The sequence below is a fragment of the Antedon mediterranea genome, chromosome 2 (assembly GCF_964355755.1).
Source record: "Antedon mediterranea chromosome 2, ecAntMedi1.1, whole genome shotgun sequence".
NCBI classification, from domain to species: Eukaryota; Metazoa; Echinodermata; class Crinoidea; order Comatulida; family Antedonidae; genus Antedon; species Antedon mediterranea.
Genome location: NC_092671.1, coordinates 11,756,869 through 11,775,181, shown reverse-complemented (window position 1 = coordinate 11,775,181; position 18,313 = coordinate 11,756,869). Strand labels below are relative to the sequence as shown.

Here is an 18,313-nt window from a genome sequence, read left to right as displayed (position 1 = left end):
ATGAGTTGTAGATATCAGATCAGGTATTAATATGGCTAACCGGACATTGTGACGTCATCGTATGGCCACGCGAATATACAATTTAGGATTTTTGTATCTTTTGTCATAGCTCATCACATTGAATAGAGCGCATCTCCACTTATCCGTTTTCCATTTTCACCCCGATTTTGATATTGTCTAGTTCAATCAACTATCTTTCGCATGAGTGAAAAATATTTTAATTTTTTTGACGTCATCGTGCCTAAAAATTTAAATCACGTGTGGCATCAATTTCATCTTTACAGTAAATTTTAATCTGTTATAGCTCGTAAGAATAAAATGTGATAATCACGATTAAAACTTTTTCTGGAAGCTATTGGATTGTAGATATGAAATTATGTAAAAATGTTGCCAATCGGATGTTGTGACGTCATCATATGGCCAGTTAAATAAAAAAAGGTCGTATTTTCATCTTTTGCGTCATAATTCATTACATTTAAAAGAGCACGCATCAATATTTCACGTATTCAAATTTCTTCTACACGCTAATACGTTGTTGCTGAGATAATTTCCTTTCGGAATTGCTACCTTCGCGTTTCATTTTAAAACCGTCAACATGTTAAAAATTGCAATAAATAGCGGGTCCCGTAATTTCACCTATTCTATGTATGTCACTGTATGTGATATGGATACAGATTATACTGTGTATACTATATATGAATTTAAATAATAAAATTCAGCAATAACAACATATCATATTCTTCAGTTCAGGTCATAATGCCAACGTGAACACTTCCTTTTGTCCTCAACCTATCCCCTTAATGTTAATGTTGCACCACTTGCGCGGCGGATAACCAAACTCGTCAAAGTGACGAGTTACATGTCTAGTTATTCTTCTTCTTTCTTTCTGTATGATTTTTGTGTAACGCTTTTCTCTGAAACTTGCAAACATAACATTTTGTTAACTATGTTAACATTTTGACATTTATGTAACGTCGTCAAGCGAAGCTTTTCATGATGTTTACAATTGCGCAACGTGACGTACGCGCGATTTAACGATTTTCTCGTATTTAACATATGTCGAAAACCAAATAACATTTCAACTTGAAACTTTGCAAAAGTTTAATTTATATCATGCGCTAACTTTCTGTTGAAAAAAAATTGCGTGTTTTACACAAACTTACGCGCGCACGCGCATTTAAAATTTCAAAATGCGCGAAACTAATTTATAATCAACTTTCTACGCGTTTCATGTCGTTTTAAACATGTCAAAAATTCCCACGCGTGCGCACATTTTTACGTGAGCGGTGCGCACGTAGCATTGAAAACGTATTTTTTTCGCGTGATTTATGTTTTTCCAGCCTTTTTATGTAATTTAACCAAATTTTTAACAATTTCGACTTAAAGATACGTCATACGAGCACGTCGAATTGGACAATTTGCGCGCGTTTTTTATGAAAAGGTTAAAAAATTCGTTTAAAATATGCCTTTTTTTAAACAGTCGTAATTTCTAAACTAGACGGTCAACTTTTTGTGGATGGCATATTCTGGAAGTAGATGAGTTGTAGATATCGGATCAGGTATTAATATGGCTAACCGGACATTGTGACGTCATCGTATGGCCACGCGAATATAAAATTTAGGATTTTTGTATCTTTCGTCATAGCTCATCACATTGAATAGAGCGCATCTCCACTTATCCGTTTTCCATTTTCACCCCGATTTTGATATTGTCTAGGTCAATCAACTATCTTTCGCATGAGTGAAAAATATTTTAATTTTTATGACGTCATCATGCCTAAAAATTGAAATCACGTGTGGCATCAATTTCATCTTTACAGTAAATTTTAATCTGTTATAGCTCGTAAGAATAAAATGTGATAATCACGATTAAAACTTTTTCTGGAAGCTATTGGATTGTAGATACAAAATTATGTTAAAATGTTGCCAATCGGATGTTGTGACGTCATCATATGGCCAGTTAAATAAAAAAGGTCATATTTTCATCTTTTGCGTCATAATTCATTACATTTAAAAGAGCGCGCATCAATATTTCACGTATTCAAATTTCTTCTACACGCTAATACGTTGTTGCTGAGATAATTTCCTTTCGGAATTGCTACTTTCGCGTTTCATTTTAAAATCGTCAACATGTTAAAAATTGCAATAAATAGCGGGTCCCGTAATTTCACCTATTCTACACTGTATGTGATATGGATACAGATTAGACTGTGTATACTATATATGAATTTAAATAATAAAATTCAGCAATAACAACATATCATATTCTTCAGTTCAGGTCATAATGCCAACGTGAACACTTCCTTTTGTCCTCAACCTATCCCCTTAATGTTAATGTTGCACCACTTGCGCGGCGGATAACCAAACTCGTCAAAGTGACGAGTTACATGTCTAGTTGGTTATCCGCAACGAAGTTGCAGGATAACCTCTTGTGATTGTACGAAATCATCATCATCATCATCTTTTTATTCTTCTTCTTTCTTTCTGTATGATTTTTGTGTAACGCTTTTCTCTAAAACTCGCAAACATAACATTTTGTTAACTATGTTAACATTTTGACATTTATGTAACGTCGTCAAGCGAAGCTTTTCATGATGTTTACAATTGCGCAACGTGACGTACGCGCGATTTAACGATTTTATCGTATTTAACATATGTCGAAAACCAAATAACATTTTAAAGTGAAACTTTGCAAAAGTTTAATTTATATCATGCGCTAAATTTCTGTTGAAAAAAAATTGCGTGTTTTACACAAAGTTACGCGCGCACGCACATTTAAAATTTCAAAATGCGCAAAATTAATTTATAATCAACTTTCTACGCGTTTCATGTCGTTTTAAGCATGTCAAAAATTCCCACGCGTGCGCACATTTCTACGTGTGCGGTGCGCACGTAGCATAGAAAACGTATTTTTTTCGCGTGATTTATGTTTTTCCAGCCTTTTCTAGTAATTTTACCAAATTTTAAACAATTTCGACTTAAAGATACGTCATACGAGCACGTCGAATTGGACAATTTGCGCGCGTTTTTTATGAAAAGGTTAAAAAATTCGTTTAAAATATGCCTTTTTTTAAACAGTCGTAATTTCTAAACTAGACGGTCAAATTTTTGTGGATGACATATTCTGGAAGTAGATGAGTTGTAGATATCGGATCAGGTATTAATATGGCTAACCGGACATTGTGACGTCATCGTATGGCCACGCGAATATAAAATTTAGTATTTTTGTATCTTTCGTCATAGCTCATCACATTGAATAGAGCGCATCTCCACTTATCCGTTTTCCATTTTCACCCCGATTTTGATATTGTCTAGGTCAATCAACTATCTTTCGCATGAGTTAAAAATATTTTAATTTTTTTGACGTCATCATGCCTAAAAATTTAAATCACGTGTGGCATCAATTTCATCTTTACAGTAAATTTGAATCTGTTATAGCTCGTAAGAATAAAATGTGATAATCACGATTAAAACTTTTTCTGGAAGCTATTGGATTGTAGATATGAAATTATGTAAAAATGTTGCCAATCGGATGTTGTGACGTCATCATATGGCCAGTTAAATAAAAATGGTCGTATTTTCATCTTTTTCGTCATAATTCATTACATTTAAAAGAGCGCGCATCAATATTTAACGTATTCAAATTTCTTCTACACGCTAATACGTTGTTGCTGAGATAATTTGCTTTCGGAATTGCTAACTTCGCGTTTCATTTTAAAACCATCAACATGTTAAAAATTGCAATAAATAGCGGGTCCCGTAATTTCACCTATTCTACACTGTATGTGATATGGATACAGATTATACTGTGTATACTATATATGAATTTAAATAATAAAATTCAGCAATAACAACAGATCATATTCTTCAGTTCAGGTCATAATGCCAACGTGAACACTTCCTTTTGTCCTCAACCTATCCCCTTAATGTTAATGTTGCACCACTTGCGCGGCGGATAACCAAACTCGTCAAAGTGACGAGTTACATGTCTAGTTATTTATTTCTCTCTGTACAGATTTTGTGTAACAAATATCTCAAAAAGTTTAATGTTAATGATTACCAAAATTTCACAATGTCTTTCAAATACGTTAACTTAGTCCTAATAAGCTTTTCAGCGTGATCACTCATCCGTGACGTCACGTATACGCCATTTTGTGAAATCACATTATCAATCATATCTCCATAATTCATTATCACATATTAATGAAAATCACTACACGTAAACTTGAGGTCAAGATAAAAAATATTAGCAAATAAAAACTCGGGCGTTTCAAGGTCATGCACGTGAAATCGCGCGTTGAAATATTAAAAAGCTCAAAATTTAGTTTTTATCAATTTAGAGCATGAAATAGGCCATTTGCGTGTTTAAAAAAATTACTGCGCAAAAACACATTTTTGCGCACGCGATTTTTAAAAAGGGTAAAAAATAAAATTTGATGTATACATCATATTCTACTCACAATCCTTAGTACATTCTCCGACTTTTGAGTCCATTCCAACTTAAAATAACGCTATACGAGCACGTTAAAAATGACAAAATGCGCACATTAATTGTACAAAAGTGCTAAAAATGGTAAAAAAATAAGGCCTTTTTAAAATGAATATAACTCTTCAGAATGGCAGGTGACCCCCAATTTTTTAAAGTTATTCGGGAAGCCATTGGGTTGTAGATACATATTCATGTACACATTAGACGTACAAAATGGTATGACGTCATCAAATGGCCACTTCAATTTAAAAATTAGTAATTTTTATCTTTTTGTATGGGTTTTCACATTCAATAGAGCGCATCTCCGTTATTTGAGCCCAATTTTTGCACACATTTTAGTATGTGCTTGCTCAAATAATTATCTTTCTCATAAGTTTTCAACATTTTTATTTTGATGACGTCATCACGCGTAAAAACTTGAATAACCTAGGTCGTGTAATTTCAGCTACACCATACATTTGAATATCTTATAGCTCCTCAGAATTAAAGGTGACCTTGAAGATTATAATTTATTATGAAAGCTGATGAAATGTAGATATGAATTCATATAAAAATTAAGCCTATCGGATGTTTTGATGTTATCATATGGCCAGTTGAAGTTAAAAAGTAGTTTTTTCATCTCTTTCGTCAAAGTTATACAATTTTTAAAGAGCGCGCACAGCGTTTCTACGTGCCAGATTCTCTTCCAATTCTTATATTTATTTGCTCAATTCATTATCTTTCGAAATTGTCATCTTTATGTTTATTTTGATAATTCCATCATACCAAAAAATTAGAACATGATGTGTGTCCCGTAATTTCACCTATGCTACACTGTATATAGATATACAGTATATACTGTACATATTGTATATGGCATATAATAGACACAGTGTATGCATCATGTCATAGGATGGCGTACATCAACTTTTTACGATCGTATGTTAACGTACATGCATGTTTAAAAAATGTTAATTTCATTAAAATGATAACAATGATCACCTATAATTCGTCAAAGTGACGAATTAAATTCTAGTGAGAAATTGTTTTTGTTAAAAAAAAAATTTCTTCGCAATTTCTTTCTGTACAGATTTTTTTTAACAAATATCTCAAAAAGTTTAATGTCAATGATTACCAAAATTTCACAATGTCTTTCAAATACTGTAACTTAGTCCTAATAAGCTTTTCAGCGTGATCACTCATCCGTAACGTCATTTATACGCGATTTTGTGAAATCACATTATCAATCATATCTCCATAATTCATTATCACATATTAATGAAATTCACTACACGTAAACTTTAGGTCAAGGGTAAAAATATTAGGAAATAAAAATGCACGCGCACGTAGGGTCATGCGCGTGAAATCACGCGTTAAAATTTAAAAAGCTCAAAATTAAGTTTTGATCAATTTAGAGCATGAATTAGGCCATTTGCGTGTTTCAACAAATTACTGCGCAAAAACACGTTTTTGCGCACGCAATTCGTAAAAAGCGTAAAAAATAAAATTTGATGTAAACATCACATTCTACTCACAATCCTTAGTACATTCTCCGATTTTGAGTCCATTCCGACTTAAAATAACGCTGTACGAGCACGTTAAACATGACAAAATGCGCACATTAATTGCACAAAAGTGCAAAAAATTGTAAAAATTAAGGCCTTTTTAAATGAATATAACTCTTCAGAATGGCAGGTGACCCCCAATTTTTTTAACTTAATATGGAAGTCAATAAGTTGTAGATATAAATGTATATAAACATTAGAAGTACAAAATGGTATTACGTCATCAAATGGCCACTTGAATTTAAAAATTAGGATTTTTTTCCGTTTTGTGTAGGTTATCACATTCAATAGAGCGCATCTCTGCTATTTGAGCCCGATTTTCGCACAAATTTCATTGTGTGCTTGCTTAATTATTTATCTTTCTCATATCTTGTCAGTGTTTTCATTTTGATGACGTCATCACGCGTAAAAACTTAAATAACGTAGGTCGTGTAATTTCACCTTCGCCGTAAATTTGAATATCTTACAGCTCTTCAGAATTGAAGGTTACCTTGACGATTATAATTTATTATGAAAGCTGATGAAATGTAGATATGAATTCATATAAAAACCAAGCCTATCGGATGTTGTGACGTTAACATATGGCCAGATGAAGTTAAAAAGTAGTTTATTCATCTTTTTCGTCAAAGTTATACAAATTTCAAAGAGCGCGCACAGCGCTTCTACGTGCCAGATTCTTTTCCAATTCTTATATTTATTTGCTCAATTTATTATCTTTCGAAATTGTCATCTTTGAGTTTATTTTGATAATTCCATCATACCAAAAAATTAGAACATGATGTGTGTCCCGTAATTTCACCTATGCTACACTGTATATAGATATACAGTATATACTGTACATATTGTATATGGCATATAATAGGCACAACTCAGCGATATAAGATTATGCATCATGTCATAGGATGGCGTACATCAACTTTTTACGATCGTATGTTAACGTACATGCATGTTTAAAAAATGTTAATTTCATTAAAATGATAACAATGATCACCTATAATTCGTCAAAGTGACGAATTAAATTCTAGTTGTTGTTGTCTTTGTTCTGATTTTATTGTTTGTTTAGTCTGCGATTTTTGATGTATATTATATTTTCTGTACCACTGTTGATTTTTATATGAGCATAAAATAAAAACAAACAAACAAACAATTTCATGTGTTCCTCTACATCTTTTTTATGTTCTTTTATTCCCAGTTTTCTACCGGTTTATCCTATGTATATTTGGTTACAATTCATACAGAGGACACCATACACTACTCCACTTGTGTCCTCCGCCGGCTTAATCTTATCTTTTGGGTGTACTAATGTGATCTTAATTTGTTTTTGGGTACAAAGTAAGAGTTAATTTTATGGCTAGTGAGAGTTTTACGTATCTTTTCCGATAGCCCGGCCTCTCACATTGCTTATTTTCTATTCTTTTTGTGCTATTCTTTTCTTTTTTTTATTGGTCATCACTCTATCAATGGCCAAGTTGGGGTATTCACAACTATTTAAAGTAACTTCTTCTGTAAATCGAAGTTGTTATTGTACCGTCAGTTCTAAGGTGATGTGAGGCAGTCTAGGAGAGAGTGTTGTCGGCCATTCTTTCTGTAGTAAACTTTATACTTTTAGTAGGGTCTATGGCGTTAAGGTGTCTTCTATTAATTCTTTTTGAACCACAGCTAAAATATTGTCTACATACCTTCACCAATAAGTAGGTCTGATATTGTAGTTTGCTCTGCTTATGGTCTCATTCTCCACCATTCTAAAAACAGGTTTTCAACAATTGGGCTAATCGGACTTCCCATAGCTATGCCAGATTTTTTGAGACACGTCATTTAAGACACATTTAAAATAATTTATTTGTTTAACTTTTTTTTTTCCTTCAATTCAATACATGTACATAAATAGAGAAAACAAACTAAAAAAAGTAACTCAAATAAAAGTCAGCTTAATTGTGAAATAGTGGTATATAGTTAAAAGTGGTGGTAGGAGAAAAACTGATGACGTCACGTTTCCTACTGCGCTATCTGGGGCCAAACAAAGTTTGGTCGGCCATCTTGTCCTATTCTAACGCATTGATTTAACACCGCTTTTTTGCACATCCCGATAAATTTCGTTTTTACCTAATTTAGAGTTGTTCATCTTGCTTTATTTTACTACGTTACTATATTTGAATATTTTGCTGATAATATATCGCAAGTTCACTTTCAGTTTATAATCGCAATGTTCAAAAAATAGCATTTTAAATATTGTTTGGCCCTAGCGCAGTCGGTAGCCAGGAAACGTGACGTCACACCTTTTCTCCCTATAACCAATAGGTCCCGTGTACGTAGTTTGCCCGTGCAGTCAGGGAAAAAATGGAAAAATGTTTTCTACTTTCTAGGATTTTTACACTAAATAACCCAGTTCATCTTTCGAGACGAGTAGGGGGGTTACCGCGGTGGACTGGTTCACAAAAAGCCCATGTGTCGGGGGAATTACCATCTATTGGATAATAGGACAGAGATTAATTTATTATTGTAATCCATGCCTAATATATAAAATAAATAAATAATTTCTATTTTCCTCTCCATTTGCATATTTTCTATTTAAAAAAAATAAATGTACACATTCATGTGGGGTATTCACTAATTGACGACCGGGCCGCGATTTTTTTTTTCGTACATAAGTTGGGGACCCCATCATGAAACGTCACAAAATAAACATGAATAATTCATCAGTTAAATTTTCTTGTTCCGTGTGCACCCAAAGCGTATAGCAACAAGAAGTGATTACACAAGTGCGGTACGATTCTAGGCCTATCTCCGCTGTGGTTGCATGCCGCGTGCGATTTCATAATAGAATAGCGGAGTTTTGTGTGGATTGTCGAAATAATCAGCCTTTAGTTTATGGTGTTTTTAATATAGTTTATTACTAAAGAATTACGTGTTAAAATTATAGGTTTTATTGATACTATTAGGCCTAATTACTAGTCTCTAAACCCCTGTATATATTCTAGTAGTAGCTGTGTGGGTACGGTGTGTGTGACTTGTGTCTTTGGGCTATGTACGTCCAATTACTACTTAGTTTAATGTTTTGCCTAGCTGTCGATTAGCCTCGACACATTTTGCATAGTGGACGTGTGTGTGAAGAAGAGTGCGCGAAGGCAATCACGTGAATTGACCTAGAATCCTAGGCCTATTATTGTAGAAAGAATCGTATCGCAGTTGTTGTTCCGTGTGCACCCAAGCGTTCTTGGACATAGCCCAAAGAAAGCTTAGACCCACAAGAATAAAGAATGTGTATAATTTGTGTACTGTATTTTTTTAATTCTGCTATCAATTATCAAACAATATGCAATGTACTCAAAGGAACTTTAAAAATGCGCGTATATGAACACATGAGATGGGAAGATTTGACCCACGAGAATAAAAAATGTATTTTTGTGTAATGTTTATTGTTTAATTTTGCTGACTTATTACTCGGATTGTGTCATACCAAAGATAGTGTAACTATTACACCAAAGATAGTGTAATCTTTGGTCATACCTAACACACACACACGTCACACACATCCACACAGCTACTACTAGAATAGACATGGGTTTAGAGACTAATAATTAGGCCTAATAGTATTAATAGAAACTATAATTTTAACACGTAATTCTTTAGTAATAAATTATATTAAAAACACCATAAACTAAAGGCCGATTATTTCGACAATCCACACAAAACGCCGCTATTCTTCAACAGCGGAGATAGGCCTAGAATCGTACCGCACTTGTGTATATCACTTCTTGTTGCTATACGCTTGGGTGCACACGGAACAAGAAAATTTAACTGATGAATTATTCATGTTTATTTTGTGACGTTTCATGAGGGGGTCCCCAACTTATGTACGAAAAAAAAAATCGCGGCCCGGGCAACACCCTTAATTTCATACTAAATGTTGTTTCTGCCACTAAATTAAAATTGAGTCCCATTTCTTCGTATACAATATCCATATTCATACGTTATATAGAAGTCCAGTCTGAAAGAGAATATTTGTAAATTGGCACAGCAGTCACCAATAGGCCTACTTATACCGCGCACAGATAAAAGTAGATATATTTCTGAACATACGCAGAACAAATTTCTGATTGACTAGTTTCTTGTGGTGCGCGCGTCAGAGAGCAGGGAGATGTATCTCTCTCTTGATGAGAGGTACGAAAGGAGGCCAACACACAGTGTGTTCGGGAAAAACCCGTCATATGGGTCGTCAATTTGTTCATAATTATTGCGTTTTTCCATAAGTTAAGGCCAAATCATAGTTTTGCGTATATAGGTTTATTTTTCCGTGTAGTACCCAGTTTATCTTCATTTCCGTATACGTCCGTAATATTAGGCCGAATTTCAGAATTAACAGAGAATTATACCGCGTCGGTAGCTGAGCAAACTCGGAACTTGATAGACTTAGTTATAAAGTAGTTACAGCATTATGGCATTTTATCATTGTTCAATGTTTTGTTGTTAGCTTATTGTTAAAATTGGTAAAAGAAGCAAGTCTGGCGCCAACGAATTTAGCGATCTTCACAACCAAAATATATCTTTGTAACAAAAATTATTTTAAATGGAACGCTACAAAAACAACCCTCCGCTTCATCACTGTATGAATACCAGACAAGATCGTATCTTTGTTACGTTTTACATCAATCCATTTTGATATCACGCAATCCATTTTTCAACAATATAGTTAGTAGTATAATAATAACATTTTGATTGAATAGTGAGGCATTAGTTACAGTGTTGACCTTAAATAAACCATTGGTAATTTACTGAAAATCCAAAATGAACTTGTGTTATAATACAAGCAATAAAAACTATCACAGATTACCTCTAATGGATCAAGCATTCACATAATATGAACTTTTTGACAAAACAAAAATATAGCTTATATTCATTCCTTTTAAATATTAGGCATATTACCAAGGCTGATAATCGATTTGTCATAATTATTGCGTTTTGCCGGGGGTTTTCCATAATCTAAAGCCAATTTTTAGGCCAAATCATAATTGTGCGTATAGTTTTTTTTTCCGATGCGTGTAGTACCCTATTTATCTTCATTTCCATCGTCCGTAAATATTAGGCCGAATTTCCGTAGTAATTTATGGAAGTTCCGAAATTGTAACCGTGTATATACCGGAAGCAGAGCAAAGTTTGCTTCCTTCTGCAAATGTCATATCATAATTTTCTTTGTTTTATTTTGGAGTGTGGTTTAAACAACACTTTTTTAAAGTTTATAGTGGATAAATAAAAAATGAATTTTTGAAATTGTGGTTTTAACATCTGACTTTATTTAGCATTTAATTGAATATAACACAATTTAAAGATTTGCGCAATATATTTATAGCAGCAGCTTCATATTTTTTGTATAACTTTTTAAAATTATTAATTGCTAATAAATTTACAATAATTGAGTAGGCCTACAGTTATTAAAATGTAATACCGTACCAGAAGTACCTTCATCGGGAACTTCCCCGTGACGTTCGCATTGAACGAAAACAAAAATGTTATCCTATAGGCCTATTGTTAGTCGCGTATGTTTTTATTACTGGTCGAATAACATTATGCTACGATCCTCTGTTTGCTAGCGCACTATGAGTGAGTGACATTTCCGTCGAACTAGAGGTGCAATTTATTATGAATTTTACGTGCGAGAGTACCATGTAGTGGGTGTCATTTAACAATTTTCTTGCTCAAATACTCATTGTCTACAGCACTGGAGTCTTTGGGCAATCCTCTTAAAATAGTCCTGCGAGTCTGCGACCGCCCCTGTAGCGCTCTATCTTTTCCAATTTTTCTTACCCTTGCCCCAACCATGATGAGGCCAAGGTCCTGGTCATTGGTGTTTTGATCGTTTGATATTAAATCATATAAGCTGGTTTACACCGGAGGTAATTCCCATAAGAGGGGCCTTTTTGGGAAAAAAGAACCCCCCTGTAAAAATCCTGGCTACGGGCTTGAAGCTGAGAACATTATTCACGTTTAATGTTGATTGTGATCTGTAGGTTTAATAAGAGGGTTACCAGGGGAGGGACGACCGGCTTCCCCATTCATGATTTAGGTTTCACTGCTGGACGTTCTACGCGAAACAGCGGCAACGAAGAGATCATCACTCGACCAGATCGCTGACGTTACTTTCTTTCTGGATCAACACGCCAACTTTTGGATAAAAGCTTTCAGAGCGGTCCATTGAAATGTGTTCACACTATTTCGCTACTGTTATACAATCTTGATGCACTGGTATTTCAAATAAACATTATTTATTTTTATTATTTAATATATCTTCTTTGATATTTTAGACACAAATCTCTGTGAACATTATCCATGTTACAACTCTGGTAAGTGCATACTGGAGAATGGCGGTACAGATCGTCGGTGCCTTTGTCGGGCTGGATTCTTTGGAACCAACTGTGAACGAGGTTTGTATAGGCTACTACTAACACAATCATAATATATTTTAACACCGTTATTTAATTTTACATGGAAATAATTAAACACGATAAGCAGGTACCTAATTAATTACACTACTTCTAAATCTAGTCTACTCTAATCTATGCATCTGTCACGACAGCATGGTCCGAGGCCAAAAATCGGTCCGGTCGGCGATTTTTTTTTTCGTACATAAGTTGGGGACCCCATCATGAAACGTCACAAAATAAACATGAATAATTCATCAGTTAAATTTTCTTGTTCCGTGTGCACCCAAAGCGTATAGCAACAAGAAGTGATTACACAAGTGCGGTACGATTCTAGGCCTATCTCCGCTGTGGTTGCATGCCGCGTGCGATTTCATAATAGAATAGCGGAGTTTTGTGTGGATTGTCGAAATAATCAGCCTTTAGTTTATGGTGTTTTTAATATAGTTTATTACTAAAGAATTACGTGTTAAAATTATAGGTTTTATTGATACTATTAGGCCTAATTACTAGTCTCTAAACCCCTGTATATATTCTAGTAGTAGCTGTGTGGGTACGGTGTGTGTGACTTGTGTCTTTGGGCTATGTACGTCCAATTACTACTTAGTTTAATGTTTTGCCTAGCTGTCGATTAGCCTCGACACATTTTGCATAGTGGACGTGTGTGTGAAGAAGAGTGCGCGAAGGCAATCACGTGAATTGACCTAGAATCCTAGGCCTATTATTGTAGAAAGAATCGTATCGCAGTTGTTGTTCCGTGTGCACACCCAAGCGTTCTTGGACATAGCCCAAAGAAAGCTTAGACCCACAAGAATAAAGAATGTGTATAATTTGTGTACTGTATTTGTTTAATTCTGCTATCAATTATCAAACAATATGCAATGTACTCAAAGGAACTTTAAAAATGCGCGTATATGAACACATGAGATGGGAAGATTTGACCCACGAGAATAAAAAATGTATTTTTGTGTAATGTTTATTGTTTAATTTTGCTGACTTATTACTCGGATTGTGTCATACCAAAGATAGTGTAACTATTACACCAAAGATAGTGTAATCTTTGGTCATACCTAACACACACACACGTCACACACATCCACACAGCTACTACTAGAATAGACATGGGTTTAGAGACTAATAATTAGGCCTAATAGTATTAATAGAAACTATAATTTTAACACGTAATTCTTTAGTAATAAATTATATTAAAAACACCATAAACTAAAGGCCGATTATTTCGACAATCCACACAAAACGCCGCTATTCTTCAACAGCGGAGATAGGCCTAGAATCGTACCGCACTTGTGTATATCACTTCTTGTTGCTATACGCTTGGGTGCACACGGAACAAGAAAATTTAACTGATGAATTATTCATGTTTATTTTGTGACGTTTCATGAGGGGGTCCCCAACTTATGTACGAAAAAAAAAATCGCAGCCAGGAAACGTGACGTCACACCTTTTCTCCCTATAACCAATAGGTCCCGTGTACGTAGTTTGCCCGTGCAGTCAGGGAAAAAAAGGAAAAATGTTTTCTACTTTCTAGGATTTTTACACTAAATAACCCAGTTCATCTTTCGAGACGAGTAGGGGGGTTACCGCGGTGGACTGGTTCACAAAAAGCCCATGTGTCGGGGGAATTACCATCTATTGGATAATAGGACAGAGATTAATTTATTATTGTAATCCATGCCTAATATATAAAATAAATAAATAATTTCTATTTTCCTCTCCATTTGCATATTTTCTATTTAAAAAAAATAAATGTACACATTCATGTGGGGTATTCACTAATTGACGACCGGGCCACCCCAGTACTGACCATACCCGGAGGACGCGACTTACAGTACTTTTTCATCTTTTTGGTATCTGTTAACGTCTTCATTGATGTCTTTCCTTTTATTGACATTATTCCTGGAACTCTCTAGTAAAGAAAAATGAGTGATGATTGTTGTTGTGTGTTTGGCGTGTGTTCAGTTCGTCTACAGTTTTGTGTGTATGTATTTAAGTTGACTTCGAATATACTAATGATTTACAGTTTGTGTCATTGGAAGGAAATATGCGTTAGTTTTGTTATAGACATGTAGTGTTGCATTGTTACCTATTTCAATATTTATCTTAAATGTTTTTTTTTTCTTTAAGTCAATAATTGTGACAACTGTCGTCGCGAAGACATGTGCGCTTACGCCTGCTCGTCGGGTTAAAACGATAATTTCAAATCTTTACGAAAATAAGGACCAACCGTTGTTTCTGTAAACATTACTCTTAGGTTAATGTAATAAATTGTTTATATTTATATATAGGCCTTTATATAAACTTATGAAAGTAATCATGCATTATGCGTGAGAGTTGGCAGGTATAGACATGCATCTACTTTATTGTTAGATTTTTACATAATGTCAGAAACTATTGATTATACCTATATAGTTTATTTATTTTCTACGTAATCGTTTTTTAAATGGCTCTATATAGTATTATTTATTTCTCACGCGCACGCGCAGTACAGTTAACAGAAGAGATGGAAGGTCGTTGGGAGGATATTTACATTAATAACAATTATCATGAAACTATTGAAATATAATTTAAATAATTTTTATAAAGAAGATGTTAGTTATGTTATTATACTGTAAGTTTTTATCCTAAATTATATAATTATATATTCTAGGTTATTTTTATTTTTTTAGTAATGTGTTTTGTTATGGGTCCCTACGAGACAAGTTTTTAACTTCTAGAAGGGATCCATGATAATAATGACTACCAATTACTGCTTTATCTATGTTCACTTTAATATCTTTTTTCTATTTTGTATATATTCATTCATTATTATCTAAATAAATATTATCTGAATCTGAATCTGAATCTGAATATATTGAAATTGTAAGAACATGTAAATAATTATCTTGTACAATTATTTATAGATAGGTTTACATTTGTGTATTTGTAACATTAATTGTGATAGCCTGTTTATAGGCCACAATATATGTATGTGAGTATCAAGAAACAAATATGTCAATTGTTAAATTAAAATAAAATACTCTGAGCACTTTGTCGTAGTTAAATATCGTTCTATAGCATGCCAACTTTAATTTGTGATGTCATCACATATTTATTCAGAAGTTGTAATATCAAAGATTTACTCTCTCGTTTCTAAAGACCCATTGACTACGAACGAAACAAAACAAGGCCATATACATGGCTGCAGTCGCGTGCTCAAGTTAGTGTTTACTGACTAACCAACCGACCAACCGACCGACAAAGTGAGCTGTAGAGTCGCGTTGCACGCGACTAAAAAGAATAGCAATATAGCATCGGGGATGACATGCATCGTTATAAAAGTGAAGATTGCACATTACGACTGGCATGTCGAGCACTTGCTCTATTATGCTAAATTGTAATTAGCATACGTAATACAGGCTGACTGGTAGCTTTAAATACAGTTTGTTGTCTCGGTTCACACGGTCATAGTTTGAAACGAGTCATGGCGTTGTTGTTGTTGGCCTAATCGTTGAACATCCAAGAGTAAGTTGTCACAATTGTTATACTCTGCGTGTAAATTAAATCTAATAGTTACATGAAAATAAAATCAGCTAAATGTTTACATTGTGTTCATTGTTATTTAAATACATAGACAAAAAGTACACACCATTACGATCATCTGCGCATCTGTAAAACCAATATTATGATATCTTCCAATTGCGAGTGCGAATTCTGAAATAGACTTTAGACGAAAGAGGACGCCATTCTTTAAAAGAGTCAAACCTTATAGGCCCCTACATTAACGGTTAGTGCATGCGCTAGTTGATTTAATTTTGATTAAAACATTTAACATCAAAATTGAACATGTAAATGCCTTTTTCAAATAACGTTCATAATCAGCCAAAGGAACATTTCTTAATCTGGGTTTAATCCACTAACGTAACGTAACGGTAATAGCTTAACCAACCAATTCAATTTATTTAATTCGTCAAGCACTCTGGCTATGGCGTTATATGTTATAAACATAATAAGAATATGATAAGATGGGTAAAATACAGACAGAACGACACCAAAGGATAAAATACAAATGCAACAAACACTAACATTTCAAGAAAGATTAAACATGAAAACATCATAAAACGGTTAGAAAACATGAGTGTCATATAAAAATTGGATTTAAAAAATTGCAATAAAAACCCTTATATAGCAGATATATATATAGTGTGAACCAGACTTTCAGACAAAAATGCAACAAATACTAACATTTCAAGAAAGATTAAAGATGAAAACATCATAATGGTTAGAAATATGAGTGTCATATAAAAATAGGATTTAAAAAATTGCAAAAATAATTACGTAATTATTATTATAGTGTGAACCAGACTTTCAGACAAAATTACGATTTAGGCCTACTATTAGACAGTCATTTCAATTTCTATTATTTCGGAAATTTCATCTATATCAACAAACAGAAAAAAAAAAGAAAATTCGCCAACTATCCTTAAATATATAAGGATACAATACATGTTTTAGTTATGGAGCATATGTTTGCAAAACACAAGCAACAAGAATATTACAACTGGTCAACATACACATTGCATGAAACATACTTTACTAGTGATATTCCTAATTATTTGTCATGATAGACGACGTGGTAACAGTTCCTTCAAGAGTTTTACACCTGATGTAACACATCTGTAATTTGTTTTCATAAATAAAAATGTGAATTAAAGACAATAAAACGACAAATATCTTTTAATGTAAAAACTACGAAAGCCATTTGAGCAATTAATTATTTTTCAACTGTTTTTTTATCATTATTTTCCACATTTGAAAAGCGCCATCTCTGCCGATTTGCATTATTATTATTGTACCACGTGTTATGATTATTTGGCAATGAATGTGTATATAGTTGTATATTTAACGTGTTAATAACCACAAAATAACATGGAGCTGAGAATGTCATTTAAATGGTTGAGATTGTTTTAATTTGTTACATAAATCAGTGCATATAAGTGGTTCAAAGACTAATTTATTGTTATTATTTTTTTAGGATCATTTTACAGAGCATTTATATGTCTCTATTTTTTAGTACACGGGTATAACCTGACACTAATGAAAAGTAGAAAAATAGTACGACTACAAGTTGTAGCAAACGGAGCATTTCGTCACTTTATACGTTTGTTATTGTATTTTAGGATCGCATTTCAATGTACACAATACATTTTATTACTGTCGTTTCAATTCTTCTTTTTTTTTTAAATTCCAAGTGGGTCTTTTTCGTGTTGCAAGTATGTTACGCCTTCTCTATCAATCAATCGCCGTTGTTTCCCCTTTACGATTCTGTTAAATCGGGGGGAAACCGAACAAGAAAATGGTATAATCCAAAAAACATGTATTTTTACCGTTTATATAATATCAATGCCTGCCAATTGTATATTAGTATACATTTACAGACATAAAGAAACACTGAACCACCCAGTGATATTATATACCGTAGTAATGAACGTTATTTATTTATAAACTTTTGAAAACGAGAAAATTTCGTGAGAATGAGAGAAAGCCAAACAAAGATGCGCGACAAAATCATAAAACCGATTTTCCACTAGGCGAATTATTTTCGCGCGAATCGAAAGCGTCAGCTTATACGCATGCGTAGAGACAGATATGGAAGATGGAAACATGAATACGCATGCGTATAAGTTGACGCTTTCGATTCGCGTGAACAAATTGGTCAAGTGGAAAATCGGCTAAATGTTCGATTTGCGCGAATATTTTCATGTAGTGGAAACCGGCTTTCATTTCGGTGCGCAGACGAAGTATGTGAGAGGTTCACTTTCGATTAACACGTAAAATATCGCGATATATGTGGAATAAATAATTATACT

The 18,313-nt window shown here is 33.7% G+C and overlaps 1 protein-coding gene across 2 annotated transcripts in view; it reads left to right on the top strand.

Annotated features, from left to right (window-relative positions):
- LOC140039650 (uncharacterized) overlaps positions 1–15,431 on the top strand; it is a 95,645-nt gene extending 80,214 nt beyond the window's left edge. For both annotated transcript variants that reach the window (XM_072085273.1, XM_072085271.1), the window contains 2 exons: positions 12,333–12,452; positions 14,592–15,431. In XM_072085273.1, the coding sequence (XP_071941374.1) occupies positions 12,333–12,452; positions 14,592–14,653 (182 nt within the window). In that variant the 3' untranslated portion in view covers positions 14,654–15,431. The remainder of the gene's footprint in view (positions 1–12,332; positions 12,453–14,591) is intronic.
- Positions 15,432–18,313: the final 2,882 nt, after the last annotated feature.